At 38.7% G+C, this 22519-nt stretch overlaps 1 protein-coding gene across 7 annotated transcripts in view; it reads right to left on the bottom strand.

The window, feature by feature from the left end:
- TENM3 (teneurin transmembrane protein 3) overlaps positions 1-22519 on the bottom strand; it is a 330131-nt gene that overhangs the window by 142459 nt on the left and 165153 nt on the right. For all 7 annotated transcript variants that reach the window (XM_082608816.1, XM_082608817.1, XM_082608818.1 and 4 more), the window contains one exon: positions 20474-20712. In XM_082608816.1, coding sequence (XP_082464942.1) covers positions 20474-20712 — 239 coding nt within the window. The remainder of the gene's footprint in view (positions 1-20473; positions 20713-22519) is intronic.

Raw genomic sequence — 22519 nt, 5'->3', positions numbered from 1 at the left:
GACAGAGAGAGAGAGAGAGAGAGAGAGAGAGGAGGCAGCAAACTCAAAGTCAGTGCTACAGAAATTCCTGAACACTGGTATCATAGAACCACATGAGCTCTCTTGGCAGACAAATAAAGGGAGAAGTAGAGAAGTAAAATAGATCTGTAAATAAAGAAGGATGATCCCAATTCTTTAATGCCCAGGCTGGAAAGCAGATGTGAACCCATGAGAAGGCATTGCTGCCACTCTTCATGACGGTACCATGGATCCTTGGTTTGCACAGGACCTGATGGAGGGTGTGGGAAGAGGCGGGGAGCTCTGTGCTCTGCTGAGCCCTGGACCCCTCTGGGCGTTCAGGCTGGCAGCCACACCAGGCATTCTCTCAGCCACAGACAGCGTCCTTTGTGTTAGATCACTGGGATGCAATATTTAAAAAAAATAAACATCCATTGAACACAACCTACGTGTCAAGTGTTGTGCCTCTGTTTCACTCGGTATCTCATTTAAGCTTCATAAAGACTCCGTTGAATAGTTACTTTATTTTTTTCATTTTAAATCTGCAAAAACTGAGACTTTTTGAGAGTTTAGGGTTCCAAGCAAGTAAGCAGTGGACCATGACCTTAAACCCAGACCTTCTGGTAATAAAGGGAATACATAGCACGATACCTCTCTATCCCACCAGAGGGCAGTGGAGTGTGAAAATCCACACAGGAGGGGGTCGAATGTAACTTCTGTGGGGGTCAAAGGCTAGAGATATGCTTCTCTACCACATCTAGGGAACCAAAGGCAGAGAGAGACAGTATTTGGAGTTGAGGGCGGGAAAGATACTAATCAGTAACACATGTGTATTCCAGTCACCATCCTTCTAAACAAATACTGTTCCACATGCATATTGTCTTAAAAGAAAACTTGTACAGTAATATGATGAGGATGATTCAATTAATAACAGGCTATTCTGGTTAACTCCAAGAGTCTTAAAGTAGGCTGTATAGGTGTGTATTTTAAAGTTACAGAAATTAGTACTCATGTAGATTTAAGCAGTTCCATGTGTTTTTCACATTTTCAAATACCTTGATATCTATCATCTTCTAATAATGCAGCATGTGACAGGATCATCATCCTTGTTGTATGAGGACAAAACACAGGCAGAGAGGGGATCTGTGACGCACTCAGTGTCTTTTAAAAAGTTAGTGCATAAAGAGGACTCAGGATGCCAGGTCTCCTGACCCGATTTCAGGATCCTTTTTATGCACTGTGCTGCTTTCCTACTCACCTGAATCAAAACTGAGCATTCACATCAAATAAATTTTTAAAAATTTAACACAAATTGTTAATTTATCTCTCTTTTGACAGTAGCAAACATGATCAAAAGTTGTCCACGTGAAAAAATTGGCTTCTAAATACAAGATGTTTACCAACTATAAATGGTTGTATTTTTGCAAGATCATTTGTAAGTTGCTTGCTGGGAATTGGAATACATTTTCTCCATATTAAAAAATCTTATGAATGGTGGTAAACTCCCCAGCGTGTCTACAAAAGTCTGCCTGGGGCTTCCCTGGTGGCGCAGTGGTTGAGAGTCCGCCTGCCGATGCAGGGGACACGGGTTCGTACCCCAGTCTGGGAGGATCCCACATGCCACGGAGCGGCTGGGCCCGTGAGCCATGGCCGCTGAGCCTGCGCGTCCGGAGCCTGTGCTCCGCAACGGGAGAGGCCACAACAGTGAGAGGCCTGCGTACCGAAAAAAAAAAAAAAAAAAAGTCTGCCTGTATATCCAATAGAGATATGTATACAAAACTACAATGAGGTATCACCTCACACTGGTCAGAATGGCCATCATCAAAAAACCTACAAACAATAAATGCTGGAGAGGGTGTGGAGAAAAGGGAACCCTCTTGCACTGTTGGTGGGAATGTAAATTGATACAGCCACTATGGAGAACAGTATGGAAGTTCCTTAAAAAACTAAAAATAGAACTACCATATGACCCTGCAATCCCACTACTGGGCATATACCCTGAGAAAACCATAATTCAAAAAGAGTCATGTACCACAATGTTCACTGCAGCTCTATTTACAATAGCCAAGACATGGAAGCAACCGAAGTGCCCACTGACAGATGAATGGATAAAGATGTGGTACATATATACAATGGAATATTACTCAGCCATAAAAAAGAACGAAATTGAGTCATTTGTAGAGACATGGACGGACCTAGAGACTGTCATACAGAGTGAAGTAAGTCAGAAAGAGAAAAACAAATATTGTATATTACTGCATATATGTGGAATCTAGAAAAATAGTAGAGATGAACTTATTTGCAAAGCAGAAATAGAGACACAGACGTAGAGAACAAACGTATGCACACCAAGGGGGGAAGGGGGTGGGTGGGATGAACTGGGAGATTGGGATTGACATATACACACTACTATGTATAAAATAGATAACTAACGAGAACCTACTGTAGAGCACAGGGAACTCTACTCACTGCTCTGTGGTGACCTAAGTGGGAAGGAAATCCAAGCAAGAGGGGATATATGTATACATATGGCTGATTCACTTTGCTGTATAGCAGAAACTAACACAACACTGTAGCACAACTACACTCCAATAAAATAAAAATTAAAAAAAAGAGCAAATAGGACAAATGGAAATCAAAGAGTATGATGAGAAATTTGAATCCAGCAATATCAATAATTTTAATAAACTGTATTCACATTCCAAGTTAAAAAAAAAAAGAAATATGTATACACATGGCACCAAAAGCATGAACAAGAATGTTCACAGAAATATTTGTAATAGCCCCAAACTGGAAGCAACTCAGATGTCTTCTGGCAGTAAGATGGATAAACAAATTAGAGTAATAATCATACAATGGAATTCCACACAGCAATGTAAATGAATGAACCGATCCCAGATGCAATGATATGGAAAAATCTCACAAATACAATATCGAGCAAGAGAACACATTCACAAAAACAATGAATACTGACTAAGTCCATGTGTATGAACTTCAAAAGTAGGTAAAAGCCCCCAGAGTGACTCTCTCTAGGGAGAAGGGGGGAGGTGATGACTGGAGAGCCCATGGCGGCTTCTGGAGAGCTGGTAATATTCTACTTCTCTGTCTGGGAGGCAGTTCCACTGGTGTGTTCACTTATGTTCTGTACACTTTTCTAACTACATATTATACTTAAATTAAATATTTTATTGAAAGTAGGCCATCTGATACATAGCTTAGCTGAAGAATGTATGTTTTTACCTTCCCTAAACCCTCCCTGTAGGTGCTTTTCTCTATAAGGCGCCCAGGCATTCCTTCCTACGAGGCTGCAGGGGAGGCAAGTATGCCAGCCTGTTACAGCCCCTCCCTCACCCCTGAGAACCAGAATACACACACACACAGAGCAGAGACCCACTGCAGAAAGACGGCGGTGACTCCATCAGGTAGGAGAAAAGGAAGAGTGAGGAAAGGCTGCCATCAGTATAAATCTCAGGTGTCAGGAGGAAAGCAATAGGAGTAAACAAGTTCACATATTGGGTTAATGACTATCAGCCCATGGCCCTCCCAGGTGGACTGGTAGTTTAAAAACATTATAACTTGGCTGGGTGAGGACGTGAAGAAATTAGAAGCCCTGTGCACTGCTGGTGAGATTGTAAAATGGTGCAACTACTATGGAAAACAGTTTAGTAGTTCCGCAAAAAATTAAAACCAGAAGTACCATATGATCCAGAATCCCATTTCTCGAAATGAGCTGAAAGTAGGAGTGTCAAAGGGATATTTGCCCATCCATGTTCACAGCAGCACTATGCACAACAGTCAAGAGGTAGAAGTGACCCACATGTCCAATGATGGAGAGATGGATAAAGAAAATGTCGTGTATATATATAAATATACAGCGAAATATTATTCAGTCCTAAAAAGGAAGGAAATCTTGCCACATGCCATAACATGGATGATCCTTGAGGACATTATGTTAGATGAAATAAGCCAGTCACAAAAAGACAAATGCTGTTTGATTCCATTTACATGGGCCATCTAAAATAGTCAGACTCAAAGGGGCAGACAGTAGAATGGCGGTTACTAGGGGCTGCAGATGGGGGGGAATGGGGAGTTATTGTTTATTGAGTTTCAGTTTTGCAAGATGAAAAACGTTCTGGAGATCTGTTGCACAACAGTGTGAAGATATCACAGACCCCGTGAGCTCGCCAGATTTGCTGGCCTACCATTTAGATCATGCCCTTAATTCTCTTGCTTCCGTGCCTTTTTTCCTCATAATCCCTGGTTTCCAAGGTGCCTCCCTCAAACTCTGCCCCACGAAATCTCACCAACACCTTAATGCCTAGTTCAAATGACACTTCTTTATGAAGTCTCCCTGGAATTAATATCTATTCTACACTGCCATAACACTTTATATTATTGTACCTTAAACATACCACCTTATATGTGAATAAATTTTTTACCTTCTGTGAGGAATGGGGGGCTGTAGGAGAAGCAGAAATGGATCGTTGCAGCTGGGGGTTAACATAGGTACTTTGATGGGAAAAAGATGAGCTTGTGGGGGAAGGGAATAGAAGTACAGGCTGTTAGCTGTGGAAAAATGGGAGAAGATAGTTATGGGGAAATATGTAATTAATATGTAACTCAGCTTTTTCAATATTTTGCTTAGAGTTGCTCTTAGAGGGCTGGATCTCTGTAGCCTGGTTCCTGAGAAATAGGGGTGACAACAGAGGATCTGAGATTGGTGACAGTCAGAAGCAGTCTTAGAAGGCACCTAGTGCAATTCCTCCCTTTTCTCAAGGCAGGAGAACATGGATTTCCATGATGATTCCCAGTCAGAACCCTTTTAAATCAGCTGTAGTATCTGACATTTGTCATCTACAAAATTCGTGAGCATACTTTTATACTATCACCCATCTTCTTAGTTTTTTTTCTCCTGTTATTCTTAGATTGTAACCAATTTCAAGATGTTTAAAATATTTCTTACGTCATTCAAAAACATTCGTTCTGTAACCTCTTATTTTTGTTTTCTTTCTATAAATGTTAATTAAAAAACCTCACTAACTGAAATAATTTTGAGACAATATGATGGTGAATATCTACCAGTGAAATTTTATGAAGAAATTTTCTTTCAGGCTCAAAGACCATTTAAGTGAGAGAAGTTTCCATTCCTTTTATTTTTCAAGGCTGATGGAGATGAGAGGAATCCATGGTATTCTAGCTATTTCACCTCCTCGCCATAGAAAAAAGGGCATGCCATTGTTTTTAACCAATATATGTTGGTTTGATACTTAAAAGCCAGCATGTGGAAGACTTGAAACCAAAATGTATAATTAAAGAGAATTATATATCACCAAGGAGCAAATTCAGTGCCATTTTTAGCTCCTTGTTGAGAGAAAAGGTGCCAGAGTTTGATCTTGTCTCTGGGGACCATGCCACTGAAGTTGTTCTCACAGCTACTATTATTTCTACTGGCATGCCTGTGCTCCCAGATACTGCCAAATACGAATGGGAAGAAGGGGTGGTGACAGCTGGTGACATGGTCCAGCAATCTGCCAGAACCTTGGAGCAAATTACAGGGGATGTTGTGAAGCGAACACAGAAGCAAGCACCCTTGCCATCAGAAACCTGAACCCAGCTTATGCCACCAGAACCCTGAAGGGTACACTCTGAGGTTTTGGCAACTTAAAACCTTGCTCTTAGCATGCCTGCCATTATTGGCTAAATGCTATTTAATATTACAAGATCAAGCAGACATTCTCACAAAGAGAAAAAATAAGAGATAACATGAGAACCAGATTCTGGTAAGAAAAACTAAGCTAAAAAATATCCTGAAAGTGTTTGCAGTGCACTTGGGGTTAGCCTCCAAAACCTTTCAAGTTCGTCTCGGCAAGCTAAGGTCTAAAGCTTTCCTGTCTTATAATTCACCTCACAACCACCATGGTACGTTTTCACCCGCAAAGTTATCTTTCTGAGAAAGAATTATTAAGAACATGTTACCAGAAGTTGCAGGAAAAGAAAATCAGAATCTGATCTTTTTTATTTAAGAACACAGTTTTCAACATAGATTGTCTGTGGCATCTTGTGGAGCCTTTAGCTTATATCATAAGAGACCTGGGTCCAAGTCTCAATTCTGGCTCTAACTGGTTGTGGAAACTTGGCAAGTCCCTGGGCCTCTCTGAGGCTTAGATATCTTATTTATATAAAAATCTGAAGAGCTTGCACTCGATCTTAAAGGTTTCTTCCAGCTCTATATTGTATGATATGTCAATATAATATTTTAAAATATAAATATTTAGGCTAAATCATTGAGCATAGGAAAAAAAAACATCTGGCATCAATAAGATATCAATATATTAGAATACCAATGTAGTTGCTCCTTTGTTTTCACTTTAAAATAAAGTAAAATTGCATGGGCTCAAACTATCATTTTATGCAAACGATTCCTTGGGTATCTTGGGTTTTGAAAGCAAAATTTCTTCACTTTATGTTTCAATTTCATCAATACATAAATATACATGACGCACATGTGCAATGATTAGATTTTACAGAAAAAATAAGAAGGATACTCTTAAATATAAGGCAATAATTTGATCTGATACATGCTTCCACAATGCAGCCAAGTTTTCAATGTAAAATGAAAGCATCTCATGTAAAGATTGCAGTTTGTAACTTGGACCCCTACTGGTCTAAATTGTCATTAGGAATACATAGTTTTCCATAAATTAGCTTTTGTTTTGGGTTTCCTGCTGTGTTCATACACATGTTGATGGAATGTGTTAGGCAATATTTTGGCATTCGAACCCCTTGTTATTTGTTATTAACTTTTAAGGCTGATATTATTTCAACAGTCTGTACCTTGTTGGCCCAAATGTGGTTATTTTAAAGTCAATACTTCTTTTGAATGCTTTCATATTAATATGTGCTCAAATTATCATTAAAAAAAGGAATTATTCCACCTATAGGATATTTTGATATTCAAGGAACTAACACTTGACGTAGCAAGGCTCTCTGAGCATTATTATAAGATAACACACTGGAAATCAGAGGCTTTATGAAATAACAGTTTTTTGGGGGAAAGGGGAAAGGGAAGTAAGGAATGACTGCTGACATTTTATATTTCTATACTGTGTACTTTTCCCTTCTATCCTTTTTTGGCATGTGTCATTAATGGGTAAGGAGAATCATGGCTATCAAAATGTCTTGATGAGCCTAGACAGTGATTCAGCTCTGTAGGTGTGTTTCTGCCAGAATATTAGATTCCTGTTCTTTTAAAAATGATAATATTAAAAAATCTTCTTTTAAATTTCATTGCCTTTTTTTTTCTTTACTACGTAGATTCAGTGTAATACGTTTAAAGATGCTGCTTAGTAAATAGCAATTCCAGCTGCCCTGACAGCCAGTGCTGAAGCTGACAGAGGCTTATGAAAATCAAGCTGTTGTTTCTGTCACCAAGGGAATTAAGTCGGGACTCATAAAACAGATTGTTTTCCTAGTGTTTCATTAGTTTCCTCTTGTTTTCAGGTTCTGTTCTCTGAATGAAAGAAGCATTCCTTCTCCAAACGAATGTAAAGAATAAAGTGTTCACCATCGTGATTAACTGCCCAAAGGGGCCAGTCATTATCAATAAGCTAGAGAATCTTTGAGGTAACAGCTGTCAACATTAAAGAATATGGTAAGAGGACCTATTCCAAGAACATTCAAAATACAGAACGAAATCATTTACATGATTTATAGGTTATTCCCTGCTTGCCAAAATACTGAGTTTGTTATCATGAAATGTTTGTAACAGAGGATTCACTAGTGACAGTTATTAGCAGCTTCACCATTGAATTGAAACCCCACGGATCTGCTCATTATCCAAAGGCTTGTACTGACTCAGTTTTCATCTGGATTCCTTTCTTCCAAAATGGTTATTTAAGAGCTATATCCTACTTTTATGCAACAAATGTATATGGATGTTAATGACCTACTTAAGCGTACAATATTTCCTTGACTTGTTTTGACTTTATGGAAAAAGTGGAATAGACCCGAAAATTACAATTCTTTGAAATTTTAAGACACTTTAATCATCATCATTAAAAGATCCAACTATTAGGTATACGGAGACTCTTAGAGGAAGGCTGGTATATTAAACTATGGCGAAACCCAGAAAAACATTCCCTTCAAAACATCCCTTTCATCGCAGTCCACCCTCCCCTGAGAAGTCACATTTGAAAGAGAGAATATGAACTGTGAGTGTGTGTGCGCGCACGTGCGAGCACACACGCGTATGGTTGTCAAGTGACAACTTTAACAAAATCAATGACCCTTCAGGAATCCAGGCACAACCAGCTCAAGCAGTTTGTTGTTCAGCATTCATTCATCAACAAAGACTTGGTCAGTGTCTGCCCTATCAAGTTCTGTTGCCTGTGAAAGCAGAGTGATGCAGAGTCCATGTCACCACTTCTGGTACCTCATAGGTAGCGGTAAATTCAACACATCCCATGAGTCTGCCTGGACCATCTCATCTCATCAGGCAGGGCTGGAAAAGATCTTAGGAAGCCAGTGTCCCAGATGCTCCCCATTCATCAGGGCTCACTTGGAGAACAGTTTTCCTCGGTTATGAACTTAACTATAATTAATGGATATTTATGAAGCATTTGTGGAAATTTATTTCAAAGCAACACACAGAGGAAGTCACCTCTGATCTCCTGGAGACTGCTCTCGCTGTCCACTGGCTTCTGTATGTGGTGGTCTCAGGCTCCTTTCCTAAAAAATAAATGACCCACTTTCCCACTTTCAACATGTATTGCTTCTCTATATGTGATTCTTTTCTGAGATCATAAGGAATTTCTTTGAAGAAGTAAAACGCATCTAACAATAGCTTTATGCTAAAAATAGAAATACTGGTAAAATTTGTGATTTGAAATGACTGAAATAATATGGTTAGGTTTTATGTACAAGTTCTATGTAACTCACATAGGCTCACAAACTACATCATGAAGCTAGCCTGTTAAAACTACAAGTGTAGGTAATGAAAAGATTAAGGATCCAGAATGAAATTAAAAGACCCAATGGTAAAGACCTACAGCATTTTCGGTCCACTCAGCAGTGATCCCTATACATTTTTTTAATGTGCTTATCACCTTTATCATATGATTGTGAACCTTCTATGGTATTGTTATTTTATAAATAAATATTTTTATATTTATATATTTAATTTAGTTTTCCTTGAGATTACTGACTTAAAATTTTAAATACATTTATTTTAAAAGGAAATTTTTACAGTATTACCTTAAAGGAAAAATCAGTATCTCTTATACAAATAGAAGGCAACACTAAGAATAAACAGTAAACTGTAAACTATGTTATTAAAATTACATAGAAATTATTGCCAGCAAAACTGTTCTTTATTTGTGAAAGAGGTGTTGACAGGTGTCATGACATGGGAACATCTACTGAGATCTTCCTCATGTGACATGATCTGATATAACTGAATAAGAATTCAAAAGGGAATATATATCCCAGTTTGTCATTCCATCTTATTTATTCTCCTGTCCATGCATCACCTGTAAATTCTTAAATGTTATGAGAAACAATGCCCTGTGATATAGTGGAACAAAGTTCTGGACTCAAAATAAAAAGTCTTGGATCATGGTCCCTGTTTAAACACTGATTGGCTTTAACGCTAGACAGGTCACTGATCTCTGGGCCTAAGGTTTTTCTTTCTAAAAACTGTGGATAATAATATTTGTTTTACTAGGTTGTCACAAGGAATAATATCACTAAAATCAACTGAGCACTTACATTTTTATAGGCACAGTAATTATTATTATTTTTTAACCATTAAAAAATTGAAGTATAGTTAATTTACAATGTTGTGTTAGTTTCAGGTATACAGCAAAGTGATTCAGTTATACATATATATCTATTCTTTTTCAGATTCTTTCCCATTATAGGTTAATACAAGATATTGAAAATAGTTCCCTGTACTATACAGTAGGTCCTTTAATAATTATTTTATTAAATATTCTGAAGAGCTCTACTTTTACTAATCTTGTTTACACTGATGAGGAAACCCAGTTTTATGGAGGTTAAGTACCCTGCTCAAGATCTCATAGCTAGTAAGTGACAGAGGTGGGATTACAAACTCAAATCTTCCTGCTTTGAGGCTCTGTACTTATAAACAGCATGCTAAAAATATATTGTAATGTGATATTCAAATTTGACATCATTTTTTCCCACATAAGATCACTGTGGTAAAGATTATGTCATTCTTCTCTGTGAATTCAGTGTTTAGGAGGGATATTCGATTCCTGCTAAGTTTAATGGAATTAAATTGACTGTGATACTGGAAATAATTGAAAGGCAATGCCTGGGAAAAACAAATAAAAATCTGCAAGATGCAAAAGCACTTGTAACATTTTTTTTTCTCAGAGCAAAGGGCCTCATGTCCCAGCTTTGCCTGCAGTAATATTCTAGGGAGCCTTGGGTACCCTTCTACAGCCCTGGGAAATGAAAGCAATCAAGGGGAGAAAGAGCTCACTAGCAGAGGAGGAGACCGAAAGGATCAGCCTGTGGCTAAAGCTTTAGGGAGAAAAGACAAGCCCAGGAGAGAGCCTGCCAACACCATGCCAGCCTCGCGGATGGAGAAAGCCACCAGGAGAGGAGCATTAGGACGAGCTTCTTTGGAAACCTGGATAAGTCACCAGTGATGAAATCCAACAGCTCAGGAAAAGACTGGAAGTTCTGATCTTTAAAAACACTGAGTATTTTCTCCCAAAACAAATTAGTACTATACAGAAGTGGCTCTAGCTAAAAAGTATAATTGTCCTTTGATTCACTGTATGACAACGGTCCCCAACCTTTTCGGCACCAGGGCTGGGTTTCGTGCAAGACAATTTTTCCATGGATAGGGCGGGGCGGGGGGGGGGGAATGGTTCAGGCATTAAGGCAAGCGACGGGGAGCAATGGAGAGCAGCAGAGGAAGCTTCACTCGCTCGCCCGCTGCTCACCTCCTGCTGGGGGGCCCGGCTCCTAACAGGCCACAGACCGGTACAAGTCCACGGCCCAGGGCTGGGGGACCCCTGCTGTAAGATGTGTGCTTAAAATGTCCAATGGAAGCATCTCAAAGTAATGTTCCTTCCACTTCTAGGCCCAACTCAGTAATGGAAATTGGATGGGCCGAGCTCTGTGGTTCTCAAATGCAGAGAGACATGACCTCTGTCTCCAAACAACTTCTGACACATGGAAACACATGGTTTAAGAACGTCTTCAAAACAGGTTAATAGAGTACTCATGAATGTTTGGAAAAGAGCCCAGAGATATCATTTCTTTTAACAGTTTTAAAACTATTTTCTGGGTATACTTCATAAATAAAATCTTAAAGCATGAAAGTAGGTTATCTAAACTTAAGGGGGAGAAACAAACAAAAACAGACTATAAATTCGTGTGGAAATTTTAAATCTGGTTACCCCTAATATCCAAAGTAACATTTCTTTCCACTTCTAGATGTTAACTACCAAAAGGGCTCTAGCCAGACTAACTCGACAAAGAAAATCAATGAATATCATAACTTTTTTTCCCTCAGACACATCTAGATTTTTTTACTATATCACAATGTATTGGTTTTAATATTCCTGAGAATTGATTTTTGGGGCCACATTTAAGTTTATGTGGTAACACTTAAAATGTGTCCTTATGTCAGCATTTTTCAAAACACATAATCCTACTTATTATTCTGGTTTTAGTAGGCAAACCTTTCTCTAATGCTCAGACTCAGTAAGTACTGCGTTTTATGCACTGTCCTAGTCTTCTACATTTATTTCTCTTTTTTAACTAGTCATCATGATTATAATTAGGCGCTCAGTGTTTGCACTCGCTGAGATATAATCTAAGACAGCAAGGACTGTGTTGTTCGCTGCAGTATCCATCACGGTGTCTCAATAAATAAATGTTGAATGAATGAACGACGGATGGATGGATGGATGAAAGGTCACTTCCTTTTCTGGTGTTATATATTAGGCCACTAAGGAAACTGTGGAATCTTATTTTTAAGGAAGAAGGACAAGGTGTGAGTAGTCTGTGGACATTCTAAACTGAAGTAGGAACAATAAACTAAAAAGGGTCTAGACACATTGGCACTTTCTTTGATCTGTTTTACTTGAGGATGAGACCTTTGTTGGAATATAGATCCAATGGAGTGTAGAGTTTTTATGGTGAATTCACTCCTAAGATTCCTAGCAATCTCTCAAGCTATTTTTTTAACCTCACATATGCCAGTCACTTTTCCTTTCACTCCTCTGGATGTAGGTGTTTCTCTCGGGGCACACTGCTCTACCACTAATGTAAAAGCAAATGACATATGCAGCACCAATTAAATATTTATGCAACATAGCACTGAAATGGTAAATACTGCATTATGCTTTCTCTTTGTCATTAGTCAGGAGATGTTGCTACATTCTGCAAAAACGATATCCTACAACAGAGAAAACATCCCCATATTTCACAGACAAGATATTTATGCGTGGCACAAACTGGAGTTCAGCTGACTTTAAAGGTACTGCTTATTGTTGCCGCCCTTGGACATTTTTCAAGTCAGGGAGATTCTTATATTTAAATGGAAAATACAGTCTGTTTATAGTATTTCCCATATATTATTTACTTTAGCTGAACTCATCTCAAGCTAAGAGTAAATAAATTATTTTTAGGGAGGGGAGGAAGAGCGTACGTTCTACATTTGTATAATTTCCTGATTTTGGTAGTGATCTTTTCTCTATAGTAATAAATAAATATTAAGATCAACTTTACACATTTTTAAGTTGTGCTAATAAATAGCAAGAAAAAATTTATAACGTCAAAAAACCCTGGGTGTACAATATATTGATTTTTCCCACTTTAGGTTCAATTCAGAAGTCACTGATATGATTATACAGAGCTGGCTGGAGAATGAACTGAATTTTAAGTGATCTCTCCATTTTTTCTAGTTTTCTATATGATATGCTAGACATAGAAAACTAATATTTTCTACAAATTAATAGAGTTCTTATTGAAAATCAGGATAGAGTGCAAACATGACAAGATGGCCAAAATTTCTGTGGGTGTTAGACCAGTGTACCTATATGAAAGCACAATTTCACCTATACAAAGTGCTGCCCTTAATGAACAAAAACCCACACTGTCTAGACTGGCTTTGTAGTACATTTTTTCCTTTTTGAATTTACAGACTCAGAGACTGCAGGAGTATGTTTTTACTATATTCCTCCTCTCCTAGAGGTAAACTGTTTTATTCTGAGCCATCATTCACCATCGAATCAGGTTTTAAAATGTTCTTAATTTCTTGTATCCAAGGATAGAATAAAATATTGATATATTGATTAAAAATTTTTAGTTCACAATCTTCAATTCTCTAAAATACAGATGGTATATATTCTTTCTACATTTGGATGACACCACATTAGTATTAAAATGCTACCATTCCATCTCAGACAACATGCATTTTCTAAAAGTAATGCAACTAGGAGTTAAGGGAAGAAGCTGTAGTGAAAAATGGTTTGTAATTCACTGTTTGGCTGTGTTCTAGAGCCTAATAAAGCAGCACGTTTATTATAAAGACATGTCCAAAAAGAAAAAAGAATGTCACAACACATTTTATTTTGCCATCTACATTTAAATGGTTGACTTTTCACGAAGCATAAAGGGCTGGCTTATTTTTCCTCCTGACCCTGAGTTGCATATATATAGCTAGTACCGTAATCAATTTCAAGGTAGGTACATGGAGAGGCAAAAATGTTCATAAAATCCAAATAGACACAGAAGTAGGACAGATAACTGCTAAGGAATCATCACTGCCATGAACCTGGATTCGACAGGTTATGTTTTGCTTGATCTAGGGAATGCTTATGTTGTTAAATAGCCTTTTTAGCAGACATATGACAACATCTATTTTAGGAATCAGTTGGTAGCAGCTGTTCAAAGTAAATAACTACATATGTATTTCTGAAAAGGAATACTGAAAATGTGAGTAGTTCTTTGGTTAGCAGTCTATGTCAGAAGTTCATGAGAAACACAAGGCTGAGTTATTTCTTGTCATTGGGAAATGAGCCCACAAACCACTCCCTTACAAGTTCAGATTTTTGTGGGAAAAAAAAACTATTGGAGTTTTGGAGGGCAATATGAAGTGTGTGTTTAGGGATATAGGGTTTTTTGTGGGTGATGGAAGTGCTCCAAAGTTGATTGTGGTGATAGTTGCAAAGCTGTATGAATATATGAAACACCACTGAAGTGTATACTTTAAATGGATGAACTATATGGTATGTGAATTATATCTCAATAAGCTGTTACAAAAAAAAAAAAAAACTTGCCATAGGGATTATTGGTTAGAATAAACCTGGCCAAAAGGGTCCCAAATTGAGAAAATATGCTAGCATAATGTATTTTGGTACGATTTTTGTTTTCTCTAGTTTTCCTTAGATTTAAATTACATGTGCAAATACTTCTGGTACTACTCTAATGGGAAATTTTGTGAATTTTCAGACTCTGCTAGCAGTATATGGTCATGTTAATGAGGTTAAATGTCCATAACGGTGTTATTTGAAGTTTGACTTGACTTTGTTGCAGTTTTAATTGGTGTTAACATAGCAATTCCAACATATTTTGATCTGTATTTAATAACGCTTCAGTAATGTTTACACTTCATGATAAGATTTCTGGGCATATTTCAATGTGTAGAACATCAAAATTTCAGGGTATCTCCCACACAGGAAAAAGAGCAATCTGTGAGTAAAGAACAATAATCAAGACACCTTCTCATTCTGTAACTGTGCAGAAGCGGAAGCGGAAGCGGAAGCGGAAGCAGAAGCAGAAGTAACCAACAGACTATTTCTTTTCTACCCGTTCTCTGGTGAACAACTGTTGCCCATCTTTATCCTTTTCTGATTTTAGAAAAAAAGAAGAAGAATGAGTAAATTAGGGCCCAGAAGAAGTGGGACAGGTATTTTCTGGATCGGTCTGTATCACTGAACTCAACCTTTGTGTTTGGGAATCAGGAGAATTTTCATCGTCCAAAGGCACATCAACTTAAACATTAATGCAGCAGAGAATGATTTTAATTGGGAGCTCAGTGATCTAAAGAAAATCACATGTGACTCTGCTGAAAAGAGATCTGCCATGTGTATGGGCCTGAGCATTTGATTTTTAAGAATTGGTATATGAGGGCTTCCCTGGTGGCACAGTGGTTAAGAATCTGCCTGCCAATGCAGGGGACACGGGTTCGAGCCCTGGTCTGGGAAGATCCCACATGCCGCGGAGCAACTAAGCCCGTGCGTCACAACTACTGAGCCAGTGCTCTAGAGCCCACGTGCCAAAACTACGGAAGCCAGCGCTCCTAGAGCCCATGCTCCGAAACAAGAGAAGCCACCGCAATGAGAAGCCTGTGCACCTCAACAAATAGTAGCCCCCTCTCGCCGCAACTACAGAAAGCTCACGTGCAGCAACGAAGACCCAACAGAGACAAAAATAAATAAATATAATTTAAAAAAAAGAATTGGTATATGATAAATCATGGCACATCTATTCTATTATGAGTCAGTTATAGTTTCTCAATTCCGCTCACTTCCCTATCCCAACATGGCTTCATAATCTCTCATTTAGACTAGTTTTGTAAGAGGTTGTCCATACTTGTACCGTCCAAATGGTAGCCATCAGTCACATGTAGCTGTGAGTTCAAATTAATTAATAATAATAAAATGTAAACTCCAGTTCCTTAGTTGCATCAGCCACATTTCAAGGGCTCCACAGCTACATGTTTCTAGTGGCTACTGAACTGGACCGTGTAGAAACGTTTCCGTCATCAAGCATCACATTTGACAGTGCTGGTCACGGACCACGGCAGCATCACCTGGGAGCCTGTTTGAAATACAGACTCTTGGTTCTCACGCTGGACCTGCTGAATCAGAACACGCATGTTTACAAGATCCCCAGATGATTCCTAGGCACATTCAAGTCTGAAAAGCACGAGTCTGGACTTTCTGTCTTCGAATTACATATTCAGGGATGCCACTAGAGCAATCTTTGAAAAACATCAATGTGATCCTTTTTCATTGCTATGCTTTCATTCTTCCCTATTTTCAGTTCTTCAAAAACCCCATGGGAGGCAGTATAGTGTCCTGGGGTGGTTGGTAGTTTCCAGTCCAGCTTCCATTGCTTACTGGCTATGTGACTTCAGGTGAAGTGCCTCTCTAGGCGGTAGGTTCCTATTTGTTAAACGGAGATGATAACTCATGGGGTTGCTGGGAAAATGAAAGGAGGTGGTCCATACACAGTGCTGGCACACCGTGAGCCTCCACGCGCACCACTGTGGATATTCCACGCTTCGTCCTTTCCATGCCTTGGATGACCTCTTCTCAAGGTCATCTCCCACCAATCATTCTGACGTCAAACCTAGTGAACTGAACTCCTCTTCATCTTTCAAGTATCACCTGCTAGACCAAGTCTTTCTCCAGCATCTTCAGCCACAGGAGTAAGTGTGTCCTTCTTTCCTTTCCTTTTCTTTATTTGCTCATTCGGATCAAGTTGCTATGAAAGCATGTCCTGTTCAAAGTGTGTTTGCACACATGTCTTTATCACTGGACTGAGAGCTTCTAGAATGAAGGGCTAATTTGCACCTCTAACACCTAGTGGAGCGCCCGGAAAAATGCTGACCTAAAAATGGTTACTGAAAAACCATAAAAGTACCAGAAGAAAATTTAAGTGACTTAAAAAATAATACTTGGAGTAAATAAGAATTTTATAGGTATAACACGAACATTAGAAATTACAAAGGAAAGGGACTTCCCTGGTGGTTCAGTGGTTAAGACTCTGTGCTCTCAATGCAGGGGGCCTGGGTTCGACCCCTGGTCAGGAAACTAGATCCCACATGCATGCTGCAGCTAAGAGTTTGCAGGCTGCAACCTAAGACCCAGCACAACCAAATAAATAAATAAATAAACATTTTAAAAAAGAAATTACAAAGAAAAAAATTGATAACTTTGATTACTTAAAAAATTCTATATGGTATATGGCAATACAACCAAAAACAAAGTTCATAATAAATCGGAAGAATATGTAACATACGACAAATGATCCATATCCTTAATAAACCCGTGCAACTGCCCCCCCAAAAAGAGCAAAAGCCCCAATAGAAAAATGGGGGAAACTACGCTATTCCTACACATACATAAAAAAATACAAATGGTCCATAAGTATTTGAAAAGATATTCAGCACGACTAGTAACAAATGAAAACAACAGTAAAATGTTTTCATTTAAGAGATTGCCAAGGATTACAAATATTGATATTAAGTGGACTGGTACTTGTGTAAACTGAGGGTAACTTGGCCATGGTTTGCCTACCCTTTGGCACAGAAAATTTCTTTCAAAGAATTTATTCCGATCAAAAATTTGATCGACGGAACCCAGCTGCACATATAAACACACACACACGTGCATAAGAAAATAGTCACTGAATTTTCTGGAAACCGGTTAATTAAAAATAGCTGCTAAATGATGTTTAATGAATGATAAATGAGAAAGTCTGGTACAAAATGAATTAAAAATATGGGACTCTAGATGGATATGTGCATCGAGAAATATCTGAAAGGGCAGACACCAAAAAGTTAGCAGTGGTTACCTATGCAAAGATATAACACTTACCTGTGGGAATTAATTTTAACTTTCTTTTTTGTCCTTTCTTTAGTCTCTGAAAGTTTTTATAGGGACAGGAAAAACAACCAAACAGCAAAGTCTGTCCCTGTCCCTGCCTCCCTTTCTGACTATCCTAAGATAATTTTATCTTAGAGAAGAGACTTGTTAACGCTACAGTATCTCATAACTTCTCATGACCTTACTGGAAGGTGAGAAAGAAAATTCTAGGCAAGAAATAATGTCTCAGGCCTTTTATTTTACTTATTTCTTAAGGCTTTGACTTTATATTGACAGTCAATATGAGGGAAGGGGACCTCTAAGGGAATGGAAACAAGAACATTTAAGGATGGCTGTCCTTTTGCTGAAGGTTGTGCGGTCAATGTGATGATGACATTGGTCTCCCCACCGATTGTGGGGTTTATCAGGCTGATCTGGCTGGACAGATCTCCCTCTCTGCTTTACACACACACTCAATAGAAAAGGACAGCCTTCCCGGAGATAGAAGTGTCCTATTTTTTTTTTTTTTTTTCAAGGGTAAAGGCAGTATCTTCACTCTCAGAAAGATTTATCATGCTAACTGATGCAGAAATGAAATGCTTTACCTGATCTAAACAATAACAAAAAACCATTATGTTAGAGTGTTAGTTATTGAAGTACAGGAGGACCAGTGAAAATTCTAAGTATATTTGTGTTTAATTAAAGCAATAAAACGATGAGATAATTCTCTGGTGATAAAAGTAATTTTTGGCAGATAACACTTGGATTGTATCACCTTAATTTCTAGGACAGAAAGTAAATCTTAACAGATGTTCAACAAATATCTGTTAAACTAACAAGAGTACGTGAGTATATTAATTATATAATTTGTATGTTTCCATGTGGGGAAAGATAAAATCAAAGGGAGACATTTATGATACTGGTACTGGTAGGCGTAAAGTAGGATGCTAACCACTAAACAGTAAAAACAGGAAATTTGAAAACAAAGGAACATTTGAGTCTTTACTTAGGAGTCTGATATTCAATTATATCCACCGATGGATCCTTAAAAAGAGTACAAGGCTCATAAATAACAGTGATCTGATCTCACATTAAAATGCTATTTTTCTTCCTAGTCACGCAATGTAAATAAAATTAAATGGTATCAGAGTTGATATTCAAAATATTTAACAACTGGTAGGACACAGGTACTTAAGATCAGAAAGGATGTCTGACCACACATCCACAGCACAGACACTGAATTCCGACCCTGCAGTGTACTTATCTATCCGTTTAGCATGTACTATAGTAAAAAAAAAAAAAAAAATCCCATACAAATACATATGCTTAATTTATTACATCCCATTTGTGACTGGTGCATTTCAGAAACCATTTAAAATTCCTCAGCAGCACGCTGCTGACAAGTACAAGTAATGTATACAGTTAACCAGAAGAGATGCTCTTAATGGCTGGCTATTTTTTAGCTGAATACTAGAAATCTGTCTGTGAACACAGATTTTTGTTGTGACGTTCCCCGTGTCCCTCGAGTGTTATGGAACGGCACAGCAGCACATCATTAGTGTGTGATCTCGGCCAAGTGGCAACCCCTTTGCTACCTGGTTTGACCACTTTTACAAGGAGGGAGTTAACTTAGATTGAAAAAGACAGAAAGGTTTCATCTCGCGTTCTTCTCTGATGGACAGTGGCTGTACGAAGCCCTGTGATGTCGATAACGAGGCCGTGTGCAGGTTTGGTGGGAATCGGTGCCCGGATTCATTAGCGATGTCGGCCACGGTCAAAGAATCGGAAGTCACAGTACTCCACATGCCACCGAGTTGCCAGCCCTGACTCAATTATCTCTAAAGTTCCTTCCTTCATGCTCTAAAATTCTATTTTCCTCTTAAATGACGTGACTCAAAATGGTTATTTCACTTTCCAAAGGACATCATTTATAACTAAGGAGTATTGTAGTTAATGGTAGAAACTGGTTCACCACAAAGCGTGATCCTATTCTACAGACAGCCCTGTGATTCTCTTATTCAGCTACAGAATTTCATGGGGCATCACAAATCGCTTTGTAAACCTGAGGATGCATCACTGGCTGTTGTTCTTGTTGGCAAAACACACAGCCTGTGATTTATCTCAGTGGACACCATTTGCATTTTGACGCGGTGGGCCTTTCCCTACACTTAGAAGCAGATCAAGGTCGTATGTGCTCATTTCTGACACTGGAATAAGCAACTTTCCAATAGTGTGAACACTCATCTACGCTCTGAAACAGTTAGAGAAAAGGCATATTTACAACTTCTATTAGCAGCTCCCATCATTCGGGTGACAAAAAACACGATGGATACCACATCGGAAAAGCTGGCAAATCCGCACAGAGGAGCGCGCATGTGATCCAGCCATTGTTTTATGGATGCTCGGCTCTCGGGAGAGTGTTTCCTGAGTGCAAGAGGATGGCCCTGAGAGGTGGGTTTTACACCTAGACAGCTGAGCTGCCTGAAAGACAGTAACGTTGCAAGGAACAGAGAGCTTCCTATCGACTGCCCTGAAGGAGATTCCTGCACAGAGTTCATTCCTCCTACAAGCGCATCAATTATCTCCTGGATGTGAAATGCCACAGAGCTGCCCATATCTCACGAGGGACAAATCCGACACACACAGACTCTCTACTGTGTGTCCAAGACAGACCTCGTGCCTCATGCAAAGGCAGCTTTTCCATTTATCTATGTATGATGGAAATTACTTAAAATACTCTGCGATTTATCATATATCGGTACCAGCCCCTCCCCCATGACATATAACCTCCGAATACACACCTTGACCAAATAAATCGAGTTCTAGAAACGTGTTCTTACCTATAAAATACGACAGAAGTATTGCCAGGAGCACTGAGACCCCTACAGCACACAGGGCGGTGCATTTCCAGCTACAGTACTTTGAAGACTTCTTGAATTTAAAAGCACTTCTTGACAGGGTGTTTCTAGGTAGTGGCCGAGTAGGTGGCGAGTAAACAGAGCCAGATGCCATCGTGTATCCTGGGGTTGCAGTACTGAACAGTGGCGTCGTCCCTGTTCCTGTTTTGAATAGGAAATGCCTGCGGGACGGGAAAACAATCATTATAAGATACAAATAGATTAAAATGCGAGAGACAGAGACGGCGAGGCATGAGCTCTCTTCTATTTCTCTCTCTCTCTGGCTTTAAAATCATTTACTGCATATCATTCAAAAAATGAGAAATTAAGAAAATATTTTAACCAGAAAACCCAACTCAGAAAAATGACTCCGGGATGAAAGACACTGGTTTGCAATGAATACAGGAGGATTTACGCACACAGATGGTTACTGCCCTTTCAAGTAGGTGTCCTGAGAGACCACAGAGTTGTTCTAATCGTACCATTTCCTGCACAAACCATTTTGGAAGTTCCCTTTATGAACTGCCTTCAGAACATCTTCACATTTCACTTCGGAAAAGTAATTATATTACTTTATAGCTACGTGTGGATTTGCTCTGTATGAGAATATGTACTCCTACAAACACAAGCACACCTGATCACGTGGTACAGACTGATTTCTCTTCTGGACACGTGTGCGGACTTTCTTATCCTTCCCCTCCCCTCCCCCCCCCCCCCCAATAACGGGTACTGTCAAGCCTGGCCACAGGCAGCGGGTCAGTTCTCCAGGGGGGCAAACTAAACTTATCTTTCGCTTATGTCAAACATAACCAGGAAAGTAAATCCGCTGGAGGGAGGGATAGAGAAAGAAAGCACTCACAGAACACTTTCTAAAACCAGCCTAAATAAATGAAGAGGTTAGTGAAGCAAGTTTTTAGATCAACTCCAGAAAGATTCCTTAACGACTTGAGCCAAACGACAGCGGGGTCAACTGCCTCTAAGAGCGGTCTGCTCTCTTACCTTGAAAGTGTTTAAGCAGAAATTTGAACGATCACACGACAGGAGTGCTGTATAAGGAATTCTTTAGGAAAGATGACTCGTTTTAAGATTCCTATTAACAATAAAAGTCCCCCAATTTAGAAAAAAGCACCATGTTTTTCATGGATTACATTTCATATTATGCGAGTATCTGACTGTGTATTTAGTTTGTGTCCCAGTATTTATTATCATTTTCCCTAACAACACATCCAATTAAGTCAACAGACTGCTCTCTCCTTTCTATGCAGGAGGCTATAGGAAATAATCGGGAATATTCCACCATGGTACAATACAGTCTTTATGCAAGATGATTTTAAATTGTAATACAATGAACCTATTTTAATGGGTATTAGAAAATACATTGAGTATATCAAACAAGTTAAGGGGTTAGAAGGACAGAACTTGGAAGCTAGATTGCTGAGGTTCAAATCCTGCTTTACTACTAGGTATTTGTCTTTGGGCAAGACACCTAACCCCTCTCTGTGTTTTGGTTTCTTAATCTGGAAAATACAGATAGTAATAGTATCTTCCTGTCGGGGTTGTTATGAGGCTTTTATGAGTTAATATTTACTGTAGTGTACTTGGAATACAGTAAGCACAATGTGCTTCAGAAATGAAAAAAATCAGTCATAATTTTACAAATATTATTGTTTATGAAAGGTTAACCAGGTATTTAAGTTACAAAGAGTCCATTTCCAGAAAATTATTAAGTGAATAATAGTGTAGCTGGTGTACAGATATAGTAAAAGTCATGAAAATTTGCCTGACAGGTATAGTGGAAAAAATTCTAGGCTAGCAATCAGAAGATTGAGGTTTAAGTTCCTGGTCTAACATTTCCTACTTTTATGATCCTATTTTCATCTGTAAAATGATTTACTTATCTCATAGGGTTGTAAACCAGTTAATGCATCTAAAAATGCTTTGTCAACCACAAAATTAGAACAGATGCAAATGATAAGTAACTACTTCTGT

Source organism: Mesoplodon mirus (assembly GCF_964341445.2).
Source record: "Mesoplodon mirus genome assembly, chromosome: 20".
NCBI lineage: Eukaryota > Metazoa > Chordata > Mammalia > Artiodactyla > Ziphiidae > Mesoplodon > Mesoplodon mirus.
Note: the sequence above shows the minus strand (reverse complement) of the source record. Positions and strands in the feature narration are given on the sequence as shown.